The sequence below is a fragment of the Balaenoptera musculus genome, chromosome 20, assembly GCF_009873245.2.
Source record: "Balaenoptera musculus isolate JJ_BM4_2016_0621 chromosome 20, mBalMus1.pri.v3, whole genome shotgun sequence".
Classification (NCBI taxonomy): domain Eukaryota; kingdom Metazoa; phylum Chordata; class Mammalia; order Artiodactyla; family Balaenopteridae; genus Balaenoptera; species Balaenoptera musculus.
The window spans coordinates 23,172,216-23,193,961 of NC_045804.1; the positions used below are offsets into that span (position 1 = coordinate 23,172,216).

General features: G+C 52.7%; 3 protein-coding genes and 1 non-coding gene across 5 annotated transcripts in view; 1 reads left to right on the forward strand and 3 right to left on the reverse strand.

Moving 5' to 3' along the window:
- Positions 1–78: 78 nt before the first annotated feature.
- On the reverse strand, positions 79–4,957 carry LOC118886682 (EF-hand calcium-binding domain-containing protein 3-like). Its single transcript, XM_036836745.1, is given in 10 exon segments — positions 79–212; positions 607–765; positions 871–1,049; positions 1,292–1,412; positions 1,497–1,568; positions 1,927–2,007; positions 2,010–2,069; positions 3,800–3,941; positions 4,395–4,446; positions 4,896–4,957. Coding segments are annotated over 10 exon segments (1,062 nt in total).
- On the forward strand, positions 2,436–2,542 carry LOC118887620. The gene has a single exon (XR_005018094.1). It is a non-coding gene; the product is annotated as a U6 spliceosomal RNA (small nuclear RNA).
- A 1,040-nt stretch (positions 4,958–5,997) lies between the features above and the next one.
- On the reverse strand, positions 5,998–19,602 carry SPATA32 (spermatogenesis associated 32). Its single transcript, XM_036836746.1, is given in 8 exon segments — positions 5,998–6,107; positions 6,730–7,721; positions 8,043–8,097; positions 8,922–8,976; positions 18,325–18,348; positions 18,351–18,634; positions 18,886–19,009; positions 19,494–19,602. Coding segments are annotated over 8 exon segments (1,728 nt in total). The 3' UTR covers positions 5,998–6,022.
- The window catches only part of MAP3K14 (mitogen-activated protein kinase kinase kinase 14), a 42,671-nt gene continuing 40,273 nt past the window's right edge, over positions 19,349–21,746 (reverse strand). The window contains exons 13-14 of one of the 2 annotated variants that reach the window (XM_036837632.1): positions 21,448–21,548; positions 19,349–21,085 (exon numbers count right to left, since the gene is read on the reverse strand). In XM_036837632.1, coding sequence (XP_036693527.1) covers positions 20,921–21,085; positions 21,448–21,548 — 266 coding nt within the window. In that variant the 3' untranslated portion in view covers positions 19,349–20,920. The remainder of the gene's footprint in view (positions 21,086–21,447; positions 21,549–21,746) is intronic. The other variant, XM_036837631.1, reaches the window with a different exon arrangement.

Sequence of the window (21,746 nt, forward strand, 5' to 3'; positions counted from 1 at the left end):
AAGACGTTTGCAAAAGATCCGCGTCCCGCTCCGTGCCCGCCCCCACCAAGCGCAACCTGTTTTCGCTCAGCAAACGCTTTACTTGTACAAGTTCTTCATAGCAGGTCTCTGCAAACAGGCTGGAAAGGAGAAGGGCTGCTTCTGCACTAGAGTTGGTGGGGAGGGAGCCAGCTTCGAAGGGCGCGTATACCCTAGCGTCTGGCCCACGAACCCTGCGGAAGCGCGGAGGAGGCGTGCAGACGATCAAGCCTGCTGCTCGGGTTAGAGACGCAGGGTTAGCTCCACCTCAGTCCACCTTTCTGCCGGCCCCGCCCCATTTCCGTCAGTCCCCCCTCCTACCTGGGTCCCCGGCCTCGTTTTCTTACGCCCCGCCGTATCCTTAGTCGCGCCCTTGAGTGATTTATTGCATCTCCGCCAGTCAGGTCCCAACTTCTTGGAGTTCTTCTTCCACTCTTCGCCTGCCCCTCCCCTCCCCGTCTGTCTGCCCCGCCCCCGGTCCGTCTGCCCCGCCCCTATGCTCTCGGTCCCGCCCCACCCCTCACATGGCCCGCCCCTTATCTGCATGACCCGGCCCCACCCGCTGGCCCTGCCTCTTTAGACTTTCACCTTGGCTGAGCCGCCCACGGTTGGGCCGGCGCTTGGGTTGGCTGGGCTGGTAGGACTTGGGAAGTCGGACGTCTGGGCGCGGGGTTCGGTTCCGCGTGTGGAATTCTGACTGCGTCCGCCCGTTCAGGTTAGGTATCTGGGAGTAGGCGCTGCGCGCACCTGGAGCGAGGAAGCCGGTAGGAGGAAAAGGAACGGCCAGTTCTGAGAGCGGGTCCTGAGAGAGAGTCCCCAGTCCCGCAGGTCCCCGCCCAGCCCGGGGCGCACCCGCTTTGTGCAGTCCGTGCAGCGAGCACGCCAACTCGGCACTGGAAAGGCCGCTAAGGTGCGCGGCCTGGCAGAAGATCGCGAGGCCCGCCTGAGAGCGCGAGGTGCGGCCGTGGCCGCCGGACCCGCCCTTCCAGTTCGAGTTCGGCCGCAGAGACCGCTGCTTCTTGTAGTAGTAGCTTGAAGGAGGAAAGTGGGTAGCCGCCTCAGACACCGCCTCCCCCAGTCCTCTCCATCTCACCGGTGGGGAAACCAAAGCAGGACAGAAAGCCACTTTGGTCTGGGGGGCAAGTTGGGGCCCAGGAAACTGACCCAGAATTCAGGGCTCCCGTCTCTGGGGCAGGGACATCTGGGGACTCCTGCAGGGGCAGAGTCTGCTCCCCCCATCTTGGGCCCTGAAGCTGGGTCCAGTTGTGCCCACCTCATCACCTCCTGTACCGACTTGAAGGGCACAAAGCCCAGACTCATCAACTTGAACAGCATCTCTAAGAACAGGGTTTGCAAGCCCTGGGGACCACAGACCCGGCTGTTCCTCACCTTGCCTAGGGGCAGAGAACATGGGGGCAGGTAAGGAAGAGCCTCTCCCTGGCCAGATCCACTCCTGCCCCACCAGCCTTGCCCCTCACCCAAGCACTGAGCTAGTCGGTGGCTGTCAGTGAGGACACCCAGGAAGTCTTTGAAGCTTACGGTTCCATCACCTGGGAAGAGAGAAAGGAGGGGGGCTGTAGGTGCCTACCCCCTGCCAAAGCCCTACTCTGCATATGCGTTAGGGGCTTGCCAGCAGTTCGAGGCATAGAGCATCCAGTCCTGCCTCTGGCCAAGCGTTGTCCCAGGTTGAGTGGGGGAGAAATAGCCCTTGCCCTTGGGAGCCCCAAGTCAGGATGATTATCACAGCAGGAATGTTTAGGGGCTCCGGGATAGGTGTGTTGTTCAGGGCAGGCTTCCTGGAAGAGGGGACTTTAGAATAGGACCAGGCCCAGGATTTTGTGGGCAAGGGAGGCGTTCTTCAGGGCTAGAGGTGGGAGAGGAGAGGAGGGCAGGGACAGGGTCACCCACCATCCAAGTCTGCCTGCTGCAGAACCTCACACATCTCCTGCGGGCTCAGCTGGACACCCACATGGCACTGGGCAGCTTTCTGCTGCGCATGTCCATGGTGCCTGTCGGGCTGGAGCTGAACAGTTTGAAGACATCCTGGAACGCTGAGGGTGGGGAGGGGAGCAGGTGTGCAAGGTGAACCACAGGCACAGGAACCCTGAGATTCACCCACTCTAGCTCAGATGGGACTGAGGACTTGGGTTCACCAACCCCCCGTGCATTATAACTTAATGGAGAACAGTGGCTGCTGTGTTTTGGCACTTGTTAAGTGTCCGTTCAATTCTCATGTCCAGAAACTGAACTCAGGGCCCAGGTTCAATCCCTGGTCAGGGAACTAGATCCTGCGTGCAGCAACTAAAGATCCCGCATGCTGCAGTGAAGATTCCCTCACGTGGCAACGAAGATCCCGCGTGCCGCGACTAAGACCCGGTGCAGCCAAATAAATAAATAAATATTTTAAAAACGACAACATGCTTGCTTCGACAGCACATACACTAAAATTGGAATGATACAGAGAAGATTAGCATGGCCCCTGTGCAAGGATGACACGCAAATTCACGAAGCGTTCCATATATTTTTTTTTTTAATTTTTTTTTTTTATTTATTTATGGCTGTGTTGGATCTTCGTTTCTGTGCGAGGGCTTTCTCTAGTTGCGGCAAGCGGGGGCCACTCTTCATCGCGGTGCGTGGGCCTCTCACCGTCGCGGCCTCACTTGTTGTGGAGCACAGGCTCCAGACGCGCAGGCTCAGCAACTGCGGCTCACGGGCCCAGCCGCTCCGCGGCATGTGGGATCTTCCCAGACCAGGGCACGAACCCGTGTCCCCTGCATTGGCAGGCAGATTCCCAACCACTGCGCCACCAGGGAAGCCCCGTTCCATATTTTTTATGTGTACGTATAGCTGATTAACTTTGTTGTACAGCAGAAACGAACACAACATTGTAAAGCAATTATACTCCAATAAAGATGTTAAAAAAATAGATAAAATATATGTAACATAAAAAAAATGTAATGACCATTCTCAGTTCACAGGAAGTACAAAAAGAGGCCAAATGCTGGACCTGGTCCAAGACTTGTAGCTTGCTAACCCCTATGTTACTGTATATCTGTTGCAATTCTAAGGATCTATAAATATTAAATCATTCTAGCGATCCTATGGAAAAAAACCCCAAACAACAACAACAACAACAAAAACAAACAACAAAATAACTCATGTCCAAGGCCACACCACCAGTAGGGGCAATGCTGGGCTTTGGACTCGGGCAGTCTGGCTCTGGAGCTACGATGCCCAGAGGCTCCAGGAGCCCTGCTGGCACCTGGCTTGTAGTAGGCACTGAAAATTATTGATGATGAATAGAATGATTCTGCTTCGAGGGGCCCCTACCAGTATCAGGGCATGATCTTTGCAGGGACATTGGGGCCCCCAAATGTGGAAATGATTCCTTCCATCCCTACTCCCACAGCTCCAAACCCCAGCGGGGCAGGGACCTCAGATTCTTTTTTTCCATCCTTTCTCCCAGTTTCCCTTCTTCCTTTCATCCTGTTCATCCATCCACCATCCGTCCATCCACCATCCAAATACCTTGCTATCCACCAATCCCATCCCTCCTTCCCCTTCACTCACACACACACACACACACACACACACACACACACACACACAGAGCAACAAGCCCTGGGATTGCAGAGATGAGCAAATTAGGCTGGCATGGAGAGGTTACAACACAATCACTGGCTTCTCACTGTGTCCCCAGCCTCTGGGCAGGCAACTCCATTGTATTCTGCTCGGAGCACCCCCTAGTTTTCCTCCCTGCTCCCAGCCCTGAGGCCCTCACCTGCCAGTTGCCCGGGTGTCAGGGGTAGCAAGTTCTTGTCTGCAAAGCCGCCTCGCGGGAAGGAAGCTGGAAAGGCTTTTGTACCTGCTGCAGAGAGATGCCAGGGCCAGGCAGGCCTTTCCCCAAACCCAGCACCCCAGGCCTGGCCTCAGTCCCTGCCCTCACTTCTCAGACCCAGCGCTTGGGCCTGTCTGTACTATACGGGTGGCTGCAAGGCCCTTGAACTCCCTCGCGTCCTGGGAGGGCTGCTCAGCCCGTGGCTGTGGCCGCTGCTGCTTCTGTCTGGGTCAGCAGGGTACGCGCTGCTGCGGCCTCCTCCCCTGCGTCCTCCCGGCCTGCTCCTCTCCTGGGTCTCGTGCGAGCAGTCTTTGAGGCTTCTGTGGAGACCTTGGAGGCGGGAAGAAGACAGGACCGAGGGGCCCAGCCCACTTGAGTGCTCAGACTCCAGGGGACCTGAGACCAGACCTGTGGGTGCACAGCTTCCCCTCCCAGGACCTGCCCCGCCCCCGCCAGCCTGCACCCAAAGTCCTCTCCCTGGGGGATTCCTGGGGCAGTAGTTTGGAGGAGTGGCGGACCTTCCCCCTGCCCTCGTCACCTGGACGTTCTCTTTGCCGATGGTGATATCTTGGTCTTCCATCCTCTGCTGCCTGAAAGGCAGTCACAGGCTCGGAGGCTGGTCCAATGTCCCAGGTCCGCAGTCCCCAGGCTGGCTTTGGGGTGGATCTTAACAACTTTTGGCAGGGGTGCCCTTCTCCCTCACCACTGGCCTGCTCCTCTCTGCTGGGGTACCTGCAGTTTTCGTCTTTTGCATTTCTGCCTCCCTTAAGGCATGTACATTTGTGACTCCACTTGGAAGCTAACAGGATGGCTGAGACCCAGGGGAGAAGCAGGCCCCAGAGGCCCCAAGTCAAGGCGTGGGAGGGTGGGATCTAGCCAAGTTGGGGCTGTGGCCCACCTTACCCCAGGACCCCCGGGAGGGAAGAAGCCCTTCCTCCAGATGATGCAAACCCACAAACCACATTAACAAAATACTCTGGGAAGAGGCATCCCAACAGCCAGATGACCGTTCTGGCCCAGCTCCTCCCCAGACACTCACCTCTGGATCTCTTCTTCATCCTTCTTTCCAGCCTCCTGCCCCCTTCTCTGGCCCTGGCCCATTCTTAACTGCTCACCCCTTCCTAATCCCATTCTCCCAGGCCCTGGGCACCTGCCTCCTCAGCCCCGTCTCAAGGCAGGGCAGGATTCTGAGGATCTGCAAGGTGGAGCTTTCACTGCACGGGGAGCCTTGGCCCAGAGTAGGTCTCAAGGCTCACCAGGTCCCAAGCCTCGGTGCTGCCTCCCCTTCTCTTCCTCCCCAACTTCCCTCTTCCTGCCCATGTGCATCCCCGCACTCCAAGTTCTCTTCCCTCCTTTGCTGCCATCTCCTCTTCCAGAAGCTTCGCCACATTGCCTGTCCTCCCCCACCGTGGGGAGGCTTGTGCGTTTGTGTGCATGTGTTTGGGTCACAGGTACTGTGTTTGTGTGTGCCTGTGTGCATGGCATGTGTGGAACATACTTCCTCGGTCTGCATGTGGTTATGTCATGTGACTATCTGTATGTGTAACATGCTGGTCAGCTGCTGGTGTGTGTGTGTGTGTGTGTGTGTGTGTGTGTGTGTGTGTGTGTGTGTCTGGGTTGCATGCAGAAGTGCATCATTACACATGGGCTCTCCCCTACACTAGAGGTACCTCGGACTCAAGGCGGTGGCCCCTGGAGGACCAATCCTTTAGCTTCATTCTTGCCCTCCTTCAAGCCCTGGACACCACCCCTTTCCCATGCCAGGCCTTCCCCATGGAGAGAAGCAGGAAGAACTCCTTCCAGAAGACTTCTCACCTGCCCAGCCCCACCCCCAGCAGGCTCTCGCCTCAGGCGATCCCAACATGCCCCCTTTTACATCTAAGAAACAGAAGCCCCAGAAAGGGCACCACTGAGGCCTGCCCTAGTCATGAGTCTGCTGCTGGCTGGGAGGTCCGGCTAGGTGCAGGGGAAGTGGGACCAGCCATGGGGAGTGAGCAGGCACAAAACAGGGCTGGCAGAGCCCTCAGAGGGCAGGGGCTGCTGGGGTAGCTACAGTGGGGGTGGCATCCCTAAAAAAATCGAGACCAGGATGCCGCAGCCAGAGGAGTTCACTGGTCCAGGAGCATTTGCGGAAAAAGTCTGAGCCGGGGGCCAGCAATGGAGGCTTTACTGGTGTTGTCTAGTCTTCTCTGGGGAAGTGGGGGACGACAGCTTAAAATGGATTTTCAGCAATAATGGACTCCCTCCCGAACTGCAATGCAAAAGAGAGAGTGTCACTTGGGCTTTGGTGGGAAGGTCAAAAGAGAGGGGTGAGCCCAGAGGCCTCTCCGAGGAAGGCCCTGGGGCTAAGAGGGCCTCTTCCTGCCAAGCTGATGGGCGGCTGGTGTTCTGTTGTGTTCATTCAACACCAGGAAGCACGGGGTGCTGGGGAGCCCTGTTTCCTCATTCCTGGCTTGATGGAGGTGTCCTGGGCCCAGGGCTGGGGCCATCGGGTTCTCAGTAGGGAAGACACTAGCCTGAGCATTTCCAGTGAGGGTGAGGCTGTCTATACTCTGGGTGAGAAGCCTCCTGACGCTAGGACGACATTCTAGTTCCCTCTTTGAACCCAGGTCCTTGCCCCTGCCCTGGAGCGCTTACCCTCCATGGTTCCCAGGCCTCCAGCCCTGGCCTTGGCACTGCGCCTCAGCCCACCGTAACCTTGTTTCCAGCAGCCTTTATGAGGTCACTGAGGTTGAGACATCACAGCCCACCCATCCCCCAGCCAGTCCCTCATTCCACTGTCCCCACCCCCACCTGGCTGTGTGAGGAATGGGGCCACCTGCACATCATAACACAGCCCCCTCCTGGGGGAGCTTTGGGCCAGCCTCACTTACTCTTTCCCAGCTCCTTGCGGCTGAGGGGACATGTTTGGGGGCTGGAGAAACTTCACTTCCCCTTCAATGGTGGCCCTCTTGAACCCTGGCTTGCTGAAGTCAAGGTAAGGGTGAGGGAAGTGCTTGTCTTCCTGCTTTGAAGCATCCTGCAGCTCCCTGGCTTTTAGTGGTTCCTCTGGTGGCTTCTCTAGCACATCCTTAGTGAGGTTTTCCTGCTCTGGCTCTTCCACGGTGGGCTGGGCAGTGTGATCCACAGTGGGCTCTGTGGAAGGCGTCATGGCCATCTGGAGTGGGGCTTTGATCACATGCCCCAAATTGGGCAAGTCCATCCTGCTGGAGGAGGCCATGGCCAGGGAAGATGTGACGTTGATCAGCTCTGCCAGGCTGATGGTTTGTGGGGAGGGGGACGGCTGGGGGCTTGGAGGCTGCTGGGAGACTTTGTCTGAAAGAGCTGGCTGGGCACTGGGGGCCTGGCTCTGCTTCTTGGAGCACACAGTGTCCTTGGGGGCCGACGGCTGGTCTGGGTGGCAGGCGGTCTCTTTTGTGCTCTCCTTGATGGGCTGCATGCTGTTAGCCTGTTGCAGGCTGTGTTCTGAGGCCTGGACGAACTTGTCTGCCCAGAAGAGGTGTTTGGAGGTCTGCACACAGAGGGAGCGGTGGTCGGTGGACACCGGGTCCTCCTCTGTGGTACTCAGGTAGCTGGAGTTTGACCTCATACTCCATCGGCTGATGTCCTGCTGCGTTAGCCCTTCCATGTAGGGGTGGAGTGACTCTGTCTTATGCCCCTGTGGCTCAGGGTCTTCACTGAAGGGTTCCAAGTTAACCACCTTCAGCTTGGGCTCTGTGTCCAGCTTGGCCTCGGGCTTGAGCATGAGAAGCGGGCGCATCTCTGGCTGCGGGAAAGGCTTGGGCTTCCGTTCCGGCTCCAGTTCTGGGTCTAGGCACAGGACTTCTTTGTCTGGGGGCTCCAGCTCTAGCAATTCTTTCTCCAGCTGAAAGGTTTCAACAGAAAGCTGAGGAGGCGCCTGCCCCCCAAAGTCCTCCCCGTCACCCATTCCCTGCCCTGCCCCCCTCGTGCTTCTTCTCACTTCCTTTCCCACACTTGCCTCTTCCAAGTGACCTGCCTAGGGCAGGGAGGCGGTGTGGGCAGCTGGTGAGGGCGGGTGTGCGCGCTCGTGCCGACACTGGCCTGGTGCTAGGGTCCCAGAATTGTCCAGGGTAGGGGCTGGTCGGGCTTTAGAGAAGACGGGCCCCAAAGAGCCCTGCCCCTGGACTCCCACCTCCCCATAAGATGTGATGCTGCCCATTATTACCTCCATGTCATCTTCCTCTTGTATTGGTTGGAACTGGTTTTGGTTTATGCCACCCCTAAGACAGAAGGAGACAGAGTGGGTGACAGGGCTCCATGGGGTGGCTTCAGGGGACGGTGTCTGGAGCCCTTAAGGCCCCCTGCCTTGTACACGAGCTGGCAAGATGCCCTCAGCTCACTCCCCTGTCTGTGCCCACTCCCACCAAGAATTCCAGACTCATTCTCAAACTTCAGTGAGTTCAGGAAGCGCCTAGAGAGCTGGCCAAGTTGCCCCCCACCACCCGCAAAGAGGGATACAGTTGGTTGGAGGTGAGGCCCAGGAATCTTCATTTTAATCCAGAATTCCAGTGAGCCAGCGCCCTTGAAAGCGGCTCCCCACAGAGGGAAAAGCCCAGAGCAACGCCCTCTCCGGGACCTGCCCCCTCTCAGCTTGGCAGATCTGAAATGCAGGGGTGTATATGGAGGGTGGCCTTGGTTCTTGTTGGTATTTTGCTGTCATCTTGGCCGTTGCCCTCAGCGCTCAGCCACTGTGACCCCTCTCTGTCTTTAGGCAACTGCCCACCCTTCCCTTGGACAGCTCTGTCCTCAGAGAAATGCAGCTCTAAGGGGTCAGGTCCCATCCATGTCTTGGGTGTGCCCCACCACCCCTCAGTCCTCCTCCAACGTCAGGGGCTGGGGGCAGAAGCAGAGGAGAATAGTACGCCCAGCCCCTGCTGCCTTTTGGCCTGGATACTGCCCTTGGGGAGATTTTGGAAACGGGCAAGATAGAGGGAGATCCTGGGTGGGTACACATGAAAACTTCACAGCCATGGCAGCCAGTGAGGGTTGGTGATCTTGGAGGGTTGGGGAGAGGTCCTACGATGATGGGGGGACTAGTTCTCACTGTGTATCGACAACGTCCACCGACTCCTTGTCACAGCAGGGAAATCCATTGGCACCTGGCAGGGAGAAGGAGGTGAGGGCGGGGACAGTCCCTGAGGGGTTCTGGAGCCCGGGCTGGTGGCTCTGCTCCAGCTACCCCCTCCCTCCCTGTCCCTCACCTAAGCCCATGTGCCATCCCCTCGCCCATCCTGCCCCTCGTCTCCTCCCCCTCCCTTGCCAGGGTCACCAGCCCTATCCTCCACGTCTGCTCCCTCCACCTTCCGTGATCCATCACTGTCCTCCATTAGGGCGAATACTAACAGTGGTCACTTCCGTTCATTGAGGGCTTCTAGCCCAGGTATTGTGTGGCGCACTTTATATGCTTTAGCTCATTGATTCAACACAAAAAATGAGAAGACGTTCATTTGCCCAAAGTCCCTCAGCTGATCATTCAGGAAGTCAGGACCTGAATGCAGATTTCACTCAAGAAACTCTTTACTCCCCTGTCCCACATGCCGTCCTACCCTGGAGCCTAACTCTGTGTGGGGTTCCCCATCACACCCCAGATGAACTTCACCTTTCTCCATTCCTGCCCCCTCTGCCCCCTTTCTCCACTCTCTCTGGCCAGGCTTCAGATTTGCCACTCACTCTAACCCTGGCCTCTCCTGCCCTGAAATCTGTCCTCTCTTCCCCTGGCTTCTCACACCATCACACCCTTGGGTCATCTATCTCCAACTCTGGGCCAGAGTTCTCACCCCAGGTGCTTGGTTTGAGGTGATGCTGACACCCATCTGGTTATTTATGAGCTCCAATCATCCTCTGCAGGAGAGACTGACTCCCTTGGGGAGGGAGCCCCAGTCCCCTTCCTGTAAGCTTGTATCTTTTATTGCAGAAGCTTCTTTTTCATCTTTTGGGGATAGGGGCCACCAGGCTGTCCCGTTCTCTGCTCCCCAGCGTACTGGATAGAAGTTGATGGTGGGGCCATCATGGCAATGGGCAAGCTGGGTCCCTACGAGCCTGGAGTGTGGCAGGAAGTGACAGCCTTGGCTCTGGCTGAGAAGAATTGCTCCCAGGATTAGACCAGAAGGATTAGAGTGTGCTGGAGAGTGTCCTTGCATGGCTGGTGCTGTTCCTGGGATTTGGCTTCCTCCATGTTCAGCCTGGGCCTGGGATCCAGAGTGCTGGGCTAAGAGTACACCAGGGACAGGCTCACAGTGGTGGGCTCAGTGGTCTCTTCAGAACCCATCACCTCCTTGGCCACCATGCTTCCTTCGACCATCCCTTGGCTTTCTCCCCACGTCTCTTTTCCTCTGCAATTCTACCTGCCCCAAGTGCTGCTATTCCTCAGGCTTCTGACCTCAGAGCCTTCTTTTGCTTGCTTTACAAAGTTTCCCTGGGAAATTTAATCAACACCTGCAGCCTTAACCCTTCCATAAACAGCAACTGAATATGGATAGAAGGGGAGAAATTATTATGGTGTAAACCTCATTGCAGCACTGGGGGATGGAAGCAAAAGTCTGAGGTTGATTCAACTTGGGGCCTCTGTACCCAACTTGGGGATGTTCTATTAGGGATTCAAGTGACATTCTGTAGTGCATGAAATCATTTCAATTTCCAATTGTGGGTTGCTATTATATAGAAATGTATTGATCTTGTATCCTGTAACCATCGTACCATCGTAAAATCTTATTAGTTCTAGTAACTTTTTTTAGATTCCATAGGGTTTTCTTTTTTTTTTTTTTAATTTTTATTTATTTTATTTATTTATTTTTGGCTGTGTTGTGTCCTCGTTGCTGCGCCTGGCATTTCTCTGGTTGTGGTGAGCGGGGGCTACTCTTCATTGCGGTGTGCGGGCTTCTCTTGTTGCTGAGCACGGGCTCTAGGCGTGGGGCTTCAGTAGTTGTGACATGAGGGCTTAGTAGCTGTGGTTCGCGGGCTCTAGAGCACAGGCTCAGTAGTTGTGGCGCACGGGCTTAGTTGCTCCGTGGCATGTGGGATCTTTCTGGACCAGGGCTCAAACCCGTGTCTCCTGAATTGGCGGGTGGATTCTTAACCACTGTACCACCAGGGAAGCCCTCCATAGGGTTTTCTATGTAAACAATAATGTTCGTGACTCAACACAGTCTTACTTCTTCGTTCCCAACTTGGATGTCTCTAATTTTCTTTTCTTGCCTTATTGCACTGAGAATAATCTCCAGTAAAATGTTGAAGAGAATTGAGAGTGGACATCCTTGCTTTGCTCCTGAGCTTAGGGGGAAAGCATTCAGTATTTCACCACGAGGTATAATGTTATAATTTTTCTCATAGATGCCCTTTGTCAGGTTGAGGAAGTTCCCTTCTATTCCTAGTTTACTTAATTTTTAAATAGGAAGGGATGTTGGATTTTATCTGATGCTTTTTCTGAATTTATTGAGATTATCATATGGTTTTTCTTTTATATTCTGTTAATATATTATGTAAGTTATATATAGCATATATTATGTTAACATATGTTACATATTATTCTGTTAATAATTCTTTTATAATTTTTTTATGGTGAAATAAATTGATTTTTTAAAAAAATTTATTTTTTTATTTATTTATGGCTGCGTTGGGTCTTCATTGCCGCACGCGGGCTTTCTCTAGTTGTGGTGAGTGGGGGCTAATCTTTGTTGTGGTGCGTGGGCTTCTCATTGCGGTGGCTTCTCTTGTTGCGGAGCACAGGCTCTAGGCTTGTGGGCTTCAGTAGTTGTGGCACGTGGGCTCAGTAGTTGTGGCGCATGGGCTTAGTTGTTCCGTGGCATGTGGGGTCTTCCCAGACCAGGGCTTGAACCCATGTCCCCTGCATTGGCAGGTGGATTCCTAACCACTGTGCCACCAGGGAAGCCCTAAATTGATTTTTTTAGATGTTAACTCAATCTTGCATTCCTGGGATAAATCTCATTTGATCATGATGTACTATCTTTTTATACATCGTTGAATTTGATTTGCTAACTTTCAAAAAGGATTTTCACATACACGTTCACGAGGTATATTGGTGTGTAATTTTCTTTTCTTATTATGTCTTTGTTAGGTTTTTTTTTTTTTTTAGATTTATTTTATTGATTAATTGATTGATTGATTGATTGATTGCTATGTTGGGTCTTCGTTTCTGTGCTAGGGCTTTCTCTAGTTGTGGCAAGTGGGGGCCACTCTTCATCGCGGTGCGCGGGCCTCTCACCATCGCGGCCTCTCTTGTTGCGGAGCACAGGCTCCAGACGTGCAGGCTCAGTAGTTGTGGCTCACGGGCCCAGTCGCTCCGCGGCATGTGGGATCTTCCCAGACCAGGGCTCGAACCTGTGTCCCCTGCATTGGCAGGCGGATTCTCAACCGCTGCGCCACCAGGGAAGCCCCTTTGTTAGGTTTTGATATGCTGGCCTCATAGAATGAGTTGAGAAGTAACCCCTCTTCAATTTTCTGAAACAGTTTGTGTAAAATTGATATTATTTCTTCTTATGTTTGGTAGAAATCACAAATGAAGCTTGTGGACCTGGGCCTGGACTTTCCTTGTGTGAAGATTTTTAATTACAAATTCAACTTTCAAAAATAGATACAGGGCTATTTAGCATATCTATTTCTTCTTTTTTATTGTGGTAAAATATATATAACATAAATTGCCCTTTTAAAACTATTTTTAAGTATACAGTTCAGTGGCATTAAGTACATTCACACTGTTGTGCAACCAACACTATCCATCCCCAGAATATCTATTTTTCTTGAGTCAGCTTTTGGAGTGTATAATTTTTTTTAAAGGAATTTATCCATTTCACCTAAGTTGTCAAATTTATTGGCACAATTTGTTCCTAATATTCCCTTGTTATCTTTTTCATATCTACAGAATCTGTAGTGATGTCACCTCTTTCATTCCTCATGCTAGTAATTTTTGTCTTTCTTTTTTTCTTGTTCATTTTGGCTGGAGATTTATCAATTTTGTTGGTCTTCTTGAACCAGCCAGAGATATGTCTGATTCCTGTCTGGTCACCCTAAAGTGACATCTGCCAGGCAATACGCTCCTGAAGTCATAGGTTCCCAAACAGTTTTTTATGATTTCACTATTACACATGAACAACCAAGCATTACCAGGCATTTGAGAAAACTGCTAACATAGGAGTGACAGACCAAGAGAAAAAAGCACTCCAGAGTACCAGAGGTAATTTGAGAAACTTGAGGAAACTTAAAAACTCTAATCATCTTCAGAGATTCAGAAATGAAGATATTCAACAATATATTGCATCCAGAAAACAAGAACAGGATACTATTTTAAAAGAATTAAGAAAAGAAAGAGCTTTTTGGCAAATAGAATTGGAAAATAAAATACAGAGAATATTTCTAGAAAGTAGAACCAAAATATCAAGACAATGTGAGAGAAAAGGATCAAAAGGAAATCTAGGGCTTCCCTGGTGGCACAGTGGTTAGGAATCTGCCTGCCAATGCAGGGGACATGGGCTTGAGCCCTGGTCCGGGAAGATCCCACATGCCGCAGAGCAACTAAGCCTGTGTGCCACAACTACTGAGCCTGCGCTCTAGAGCCCGCGAGCCACAACTACTGAAGCCCACGTGCCTAGAGCCTGTTCTCCGCAACAAGAGAAGCCACTGCAATGAGAAGCCCACACACCGCAACGAAGAGCAGCCCCCCACTCATCGCACCTAGAGAAAGCCCACGCGCAGCAATGAAGACCCAATGCAGCCAAAAATAAATAAATAAAATAAAGTTAAAAGGAAATCTAATTCTGGGTTATAGAAAGGGGATTCAGAAAGAATGGAGAACATGGAGAAGAAAAGAGAAATCAATATTTCCCTGAGCTGAAGGATGTCATTGGCTTAAAAGGGTTCACTGAATGCCCAGCACTACAGATGTCAAAAGATCTTTGCTGTAAAAGTTCATTGCACCAAGAACAAAGGATTCCTCATTGTTTCTAAGTGGAAAAACAAGTCACCTACAAGGGGAGGAGAATCATATTGGCAGCAGAGTTAGCAACAAAGGTTGTCTTTAAAATTTCTGAGGAAAATGGTTTTTAACCTAGAATTTTATATCCAGCCCAACTATCATTTCAGTCATGGAAAACTCAGAAAATTTACCTCCTCTTTTTTTTTTTTTTTTTTTTTTTTTGGGAAGTTATTTGAGGCTGTGCTAAAGCAAAATAAAGGTGTAAAACAAGAGAGTCAGAAATGAAATAGTGTGTCCATCCCCGGAAAGAAGCTAAGTCCCAGATGTTAACTGTATAGAGGCCTACAACCAGTACACATTGGTGCAGGAGAATAGAGGATCCTGGGCAGTAGGTCTCTGAAATAAAGAAGACCTGACAAGGTAGTTGGCTAGATGTAGAGGTTGAAGAAAACAAAGACTATAATAAAAGCAAAGAGTACAAGGAAAAGGCCACTAAAAACTCCAGGAAAAACAAAAAGCTGCATGAGAAAGAAAAGGTAGTTGTGTTACCTTTTCTGGTCCTGCAGTGAACAGTTGTTATGTAGTCACAATAAGGTAAATCCTGTTTATTAACTTTCAACTTTTAGAATCAATATATAAACAAAATCTGGAAAACATAATTATGGTTATGGGACAATATGAATGTTACCAACCTTGATATTAAAAAAAAAATACAGGTTAGAGGCTTTGGGAGGTGTAAGGCAGGGAGGAAAGCTGAAGGGAAAGGTAGGGTCACTAAAAACTTCATCTTACTATGTGTGGTGTCAAAAGATATTCTCTAAAGTTGATAAAAAAAATAAAGATATAAGTATATTAAATTTACAAAGGTTATCAGCATATCTAAAAACAATTGAAGTTGGGAGGATAGGGGAGGGTGGTGCCATTAGAGCAAGAAAGTGGTGATGTCTAGAGCTGATAAACCAAGAAAAAGCCTGTGAGCTTGTAGAGAGATAAGAAGGGAACTAGGCAGAAAAACTGTTCACATGAAACAAGAGTAGTTGCTCTGAGGAGTGAGGCTGGGGGTGTGTGGTATAGGGGATTCTTGTTTCTCATCACTGAATAAGCTCTTCAGTGCTATTTAACCACATGCATATATTTCTCTGATAAAGTTAAAAGAAAATGTTGAGCCCCAGCTACTGGCCAGGCACTGTGCTAGGGGAGGAGGAGATAGTGATGAACATACACAGTCTCTGCCCCCTTGGAGCTTTCAAGCCTGTGGCTGTGACCGCAGGAGACCCTCCAATCTCTATTTCTTACTCTCACTTCTCCTGAGTTCTAGACTCAAACTGCAATCACTGATTACACATTTCTCCCTCAGGGGGGCCTCAACTTCACCTTGTCCAAAACACTACGGATTCCTTGTCAAAGCCTGGAATTCCCCTGTTTCCTATTGTGAGGTTGCTCAGGATTCACCTCTTCCTGAAGACCTTCCAGACTCTACCTCGAGGTGCTGAGCTAGGGACTCCTCGTCCAATTGCCCCCACCCCACCCCTGTGGACTTCTATCTAAGCACACAGCTTCTTGCTGACCCTCAATTAGAGGTGGGTCGGGTGCGTGGGTTGCTCACTTTGAATCTCTGATCCTCCACACAGAGAGTCAGACATAACGTGGATGCTCAACAAAAGTCTGTGCAAAAAAATGGTTTCCTTATCCCTCTCACCCTGCCAAACCCTGTGGTTTATCCCCCATTTCTGACCTCAACCTCACACCCTGGTGTCCAGACTCTAGCCTGGCCAACACGGTTCTGCATGTCTGACCTGTCTTCCTTTCCAATCTCTCATCTCTCGATAACCTTCTCTGCCTGATTCATCCTTCATCCTATCACCCCAATTAGAGACCTGGGTCATTTGTGACCTTCTCACTTCCCCAGCTTCTGACCTTCCCACCACCGCTGTTGCTGACCTTCTCTTCCGACACCAAAGTCAACACAAACCCAGGACTCACTACCCCTCAAAACTCAGTTCTGAGTGCTTTGCACACATTCAATCCTCAGAGCCACTCTATGCACAGGTGGCCACGACTCTCCTCTTACAGATGAGGAAGCTTGCACAAGTCACACAGCTCTTAAGAGCAGTACCATGACCTGAACACAAATCGAACTGGCTCCAAACCCTGTGGTGCTAACCATTGTGCTGTCTGAAATTTCTTTAGGCCTCTAGATGGACCACTGAACCATGTCACCCCACCCCCATCCCCACTCCAACCTGGGCATCTCAATGACTGCAGAGTGAGCCTGCTGCATCACCCCTGCCTCTGCTCACGTCCAGACTCTAGGGTGGCCTCAAAGATCCTGCATGGTCTGACCTCTGCCTTCTTTTTTCATCTCCTGGTATCCAGTTCCTTGCCTTGCCCCAAGCCCAAGACACCCTGGAGCATGGCAGGGTCTTTTGTGCCCCAGTGCCTTTGCACATGCTATTTCTGATATGCAGAAAGTCTCTCTCCTGACAAAATCCTACTCATGCCTGACAGCTCAAATCTCCATTGTCGTCATCTCAGTGATAAACCTAGCTGTCCAACCTACATTTTAATTTTTAGTTAACTCATCAGACTCGGCCTAGCACAAGACTAAGCCCTTACAAATAATAAATGCTAGCGAGGGTGTGTAGAAAAAGAAACCCTCCTATACTGTTGGTGGGAATGTAAATTGGTACAACCACTATGGAGAACAGTATGGAGGTTCCTTAAAAAACTAAAAATAGAGTTACCATATGATCCTGCAATCCCACTCCTGGGCATATACCTGGAGAAAACTCTAATTCAAAAAGATACATGCACCCCAATGTTCATTGCAGCACTATTTACAATAGCCAAGGCATTGAAGCAACCTAAATATCCATGGACAGATGAATGGATAAAGAAGATGTGGTATATATATACATAATGGAATATTACTCAGCCATTAAAAAGGCTGAAATAATGCCATTTGCAGCAACATGGATGGACCTAGAGATTATCATACTAAGTGAAGTGAGAGAGACAAAGAAAGACAAATATCATATGATATCACTTATATGTAGAATCTAAAAAAAATAAAAGATACAAACGAACTTATTTACAAAATAGAAAGAGACTCACAGGCACGGAAAACAAACTTATGGTTACCAAAGGGAAAGCGGGGGCAGGGGGGTAGGGATAACATATACACACTACTATATATTAAAATAGATAACCAACAAGGACTCACTGTATAGCACAGGGAAGTATACTCAACATTTTGTAATAGCCTATAAGGGAAAAGGATCTGAAAAATATATATATATAACAACTACTGTGCTGTACACCTGAAACTAATACGACATTGTAAATCAACTATACAATTAAAAAATAAAATAGGACTTCCCTGGTGGTGCAGTGGTTGAGAATCTGCCTGCCAGTGCAGGGGACACGGGTTTGAGCCCTGGTCTGGGAAGATACCACATGCCGTGGAGCAACTGAGCCCGGGAGCCACAACTACTGAGCATGCGTGTCACAACTACTGAAGCCCATGCATCTAGAGCCCACGCTCCAGAACAAAGAGAAGCCACTGCAATGAGAAGCCCGCGCGCCCCAAAGAAGAGTAGCTCCTGCTCACTGAAAGCCCACGCACAGCAATGAAGATCCAACGTAGCCATAAATAAATAAATAAATAAATGTATAAGTAAATTTATAAAATAAAATACTGTTCTCTGCTGAGAAAAAAAAAAAAGAAAAAAGAAAAAGAAAAAAAAGAGTAAGTCCTGAAGGGGGTGCAATAAATGTTGCAGGAGTGATTTAAGTTGTCTGCATCAATTTGTTTGCCTTAGGCATTTGGGACGGGGTGGGGGCGGGTGGGGGGGGAAGCTGCTCTCTGGTAGTTGGTTCTTGGCACGTTTTGAAGGCTGGCCCATGTCCTCCTGGGAGACAAGGTCCTGAGAAGAAAGCCTCCATTTCGGGGGTGGGGGGGATCTGAGCCCCCATTATTAGAAACCTGGGAGATCCAGGGCCCTGAGGGGCAAACATCTTTGCTCGTTGGTACACAGAAGAGTGCAAAGCACAACGGATGCGCTCAGTAAACATCTGTTGAAGCAGATTGCTTTTCCCTGCAAAAGCTCCAAGCATCAACCAGGAACAACTTGATTTGATTTGGGGGTGGTTCTCGGCAGTTTGGGATAATTCATGTGTCGTTTCTGGGCACAGGGCCACTGCTCTTTCTGGGTACCCTGAAGCCCTCCAAGAACCCGCCGGGTCTGCGGCCTCCACCCCTCGGTGTGCACGTGTGTACACACACGCTTGTGCACCGCGCAGGGCCAACGCTGGGTGGGTGTGGTGGTCAGGGTAGCACCGCCCCTCATCCTCGCGGGGATCGCGAGGGTTTTGGCTGGGGTCGACCTTCCTTTCAGGCGCCTGGCAGGGGCCCTGGCCGATCCCCGCCCCCGGCGCCCCGCCCCTCACTTTCACTTTTCCCGCCCCGGCCCTCCCTCCGCGCCCGGCCCCGCCTCGCCGCGCGCCCGCCCGCTCCCACCTGTCACCCCCATGCTGACCGAGGCTCCGTCGGGAAGGCGGGGAGCGGGCTGGTGGCTGCTGCCCCTCCGCCTCCAGTGCGCTCTTTGGTGGCGGGCTGTGGAGGGCGGTGGAGATGCCGGGGGCGCCGGCGTCTGTGATGTCGCCGCCTCTGTGACATCCCTGCCACGAACCCCGCGGGCAGGGAACAGCGCTCACGATCCCGGCGCGTGGGTGGGCTTGGCGGTTGGGGGGCATCTTCTGGATTGGGCTGCCCCACCTCGCCCCGCAGCCGGAGCCCCTCTCCCGGAGACACGGGGCGGCTCTGCTCTCTGCAGCAGGCCCAGAGCAGTGGAGGGCGGCGACCTGTAAGCCTGGGGTCTGCTAGGCTGAACTTCGCACCTGCCCTGGGCACACTGGCACAAGGCCGCTGCCCCTTCCGTGCGCCCAGGACCCTCCAAGAACCTGCTGAACCTGCCACCTTTACCCCAAGCTGTGCACATGTGTCCAGTGCACACACACTGGGGCACAGCTTTGGGGTGTAGAGCCAGATTAGATAAGGCACCCTGTGTGCTGGTGGCACCCATCCTCAGACAGGTCCTCTCCCACCACCAGGGAACCGACTTTGGGAAAGTCATCTCTGATCACCTGCAGACACTTGGGTGGCTGGAAGGGCCGGGAGCGCAGGCTCACTCCCAGTTCAGTTCCTGGGAAGCCAGACCTCAGGGACAGAAGAGTGGGGGGGAGGGGGGGCATGTCTTTGTTCTGGGCATGTGGTCTGCCCCCACCTATCCCTGCTGGGTCAGTGCCGAGGCCTCAACATCCTCCTCCTCCCCTCAGCCTGGCAGCGTCCTGCCAGGGACTTCCCTGCTGTCACCGGGTGGGGGATCTTGCCTGACTTCCCTGCTGTCACCGGGTGGGGGATCTTGCCTAACTGGTCTGAATGGATAGCTCAGAGGCGGAACTGGAAGCACCAACTGGGAGGAGTGGTGGGAAAAGCAGCCCCATTCAAGGGCTGAAAACAGTCCTTGCCTACGGGGCAAGACTTGACAAGATCCCACCAAGAAGGCACAAGGAGGCTGCTGTTAGGATGCGAGGTTCAGCACACAGGCAGGCCTGAGTGGAGACAACTGTGGCCTAAACACACTTATCATTACTGCAAACTTTATTGCTCAGGAGGAGTTCTCTAACGTCTCAACTCTGCAGGACCAAGGCTGCAGTTCTTCACGTACGGGGGGCCGGGGGTCTCTCCCTGGGGAGCAGCATGGCTCAATGTGGAGAGCTGGGCAGAGGCCACCATGGCAAAATGTGGGGATGAGCTTCTCCCCAGATGGAATCTCAGGGGACATCCCCTCACCCCGCAACAATTCACAGTTGATTAATGCTACATGAGTGCTGATCAGCTCCCCCGGAAAGAAGAGGCTGGGCTGGGGTGATGGTAGGGGGTGCTCACCTTAAAGAAACCCGAAGGAGGTTTGAGGGGTCACATGCATGGAGAAGGGTCAAGAGCTGAGTCCCTTCACCCCATCTCCTGGCCTGCTTGTGCTCATGCAGGACCGCTGGCCTGCCCTCCTGGAGGGCAGCCATGAAAGTGCTTGAGGTCATCAGAGTGCAAAGTGCAGCTGGCAGTGCCCCCGAGACCAGGGGCAGCAGGATCAGTGAGTGTCTCGGGAAGCTCATGTGAGGATGCTGAGAGCCGTGGCCTGGGTAACAGTAGCGCCTGCGTCTGCTGCCTTCTCTCGAGTCTATCGTGCTCTGTCCTCAGACCGTTCCCGTCAGGTAGGTCTCATGTCACCCTTCACTACTACAGATGAGGGAGCCGAGTGCCAGCTGGGCAGGGGCGGTGCTGGGCCTGTGGTTGGGGCTCAGGGCCTGCTGCTCTGGGGAAGACTGGTGGCCAGCAGCAAAGGGGCATGTGCTTAGGGACTGAGAACCATGTCACTTGAACGCCTTCTCTGGTCCTTGGCTGAAGCTGAGCTCAGCTCAGGGCCTGGGTTGCGGCTCCCTGAGAAGTGTGGTGTTTTCTCCCAGGGAGACCCCCAGTGTCAGGCATTCCTCCCTCCCTGACCTGGTCTGAAAAGCACCTAGAGATAGAAGGGGGGCTGATGGCCAGGCAAGGCCGGCCAAGGGGGCCAGAGGGCCCCCTCCATTAACCCAAGGGTAGGCACACCTGCTGCCCCCGTCCTGTACTGGGCCTGGGGGTAGGTCATTAGATGCTCATACCCTCCTGGAAGCCGAGGGAGGGGCTCGCCCACCTCTCTGGGACCTGGGCCGGAAGCCACTCTCCCCTGACTGCCAGCAAGTGGTCACTGATCCGAATGGGTCAGGCCAGCTTGTCAGGACCAAGGCAGAGAAGACCCTCTTTGTTCCCCATGGGAAGAGGCCTCCTGCCTTCCTCCTCCTCCTCCTCATGTGGGCTCAGGCAGGACACAGGTGGGAGATCCTGGGAGGTGTTCTGCTAGCCCCACCTGACTGCTGCCAGCCCCTGGTCCCACCGCTGAGCCACGGGCTGGCAGACCCCTGGGAGCAGGCAGGCTGAGCCTGTGTCTCAGGAGCAGCGTTGAGCACCGAGAAGGAAGGTCGCTTCTGGCCGAGTGGAGCCAGTGGTGGAAGGCTGGTTAGGGCCTGTTCTCCAGCTGGCCGTGCTTGACCCTCCAGCTCCAGGCGAAGCTGCCATCAGGGGCCAGGGTGCACTGCAGGTCGATGCCCGAGTCTGGCACCTCCATGTCGTAGCGCACGGGCTGCCCGTCCTTGGTCACCAAGCTGAAGGCTGAGGCTGGGATCTAGGGGCAGAGCAAACCAATGGGCTTGAGAGTGGCAAGGGGCACCAAAGGTTCCTAGAAGTGCGGTGCTGATGGTCTCCTGCCGTGCTGGCAGACACCTCCCTCCAGCCGAGTAGGCAGCCCTGAAGTATCATCTGCCTTTCATTCTGGAACACTTGGAGAATCTCACCTGGCCCAAGTGTGGATCCTGAGGACCCTTCAATCACCACGGCCAGTCTTGCCCTGGGACCCCGGGGGACATCTGGGGCCAACTATTCCCTCTGGGGCCATTTCTACTTATTCAAAAGCCTCCTTCCTGGATGACTGGGCTAGGTGCACTGGGTTGTGGGGCTCTGCCCCTAAGTGTGTACCTGCCCCCTTACCTGGCTGCTGATGCCAGTTGCGATGTCTCCCACCTTGACCCGGTGGAATTCCCGGATGTGCAGGTGTTCGCCATTGAGAGACTGTATTTGGACTTTCACACCTAGAAGGCAGGTAAGGTGACCATCAAGAGAGTGGCTGCTAGCTCCCTAAGGCGCCCTATGTAGGGGGAAGCAAGGTGGCTGTGGGGAAGCTGCAGAGATGACATTGAGGATGGAGTGGCTGTAATGTTATACCCCTGCTAGCTCTTACTGGCCATTTCCTGTCAACACCAGGAATTTGGCCTGCACAGTGCAAAGAT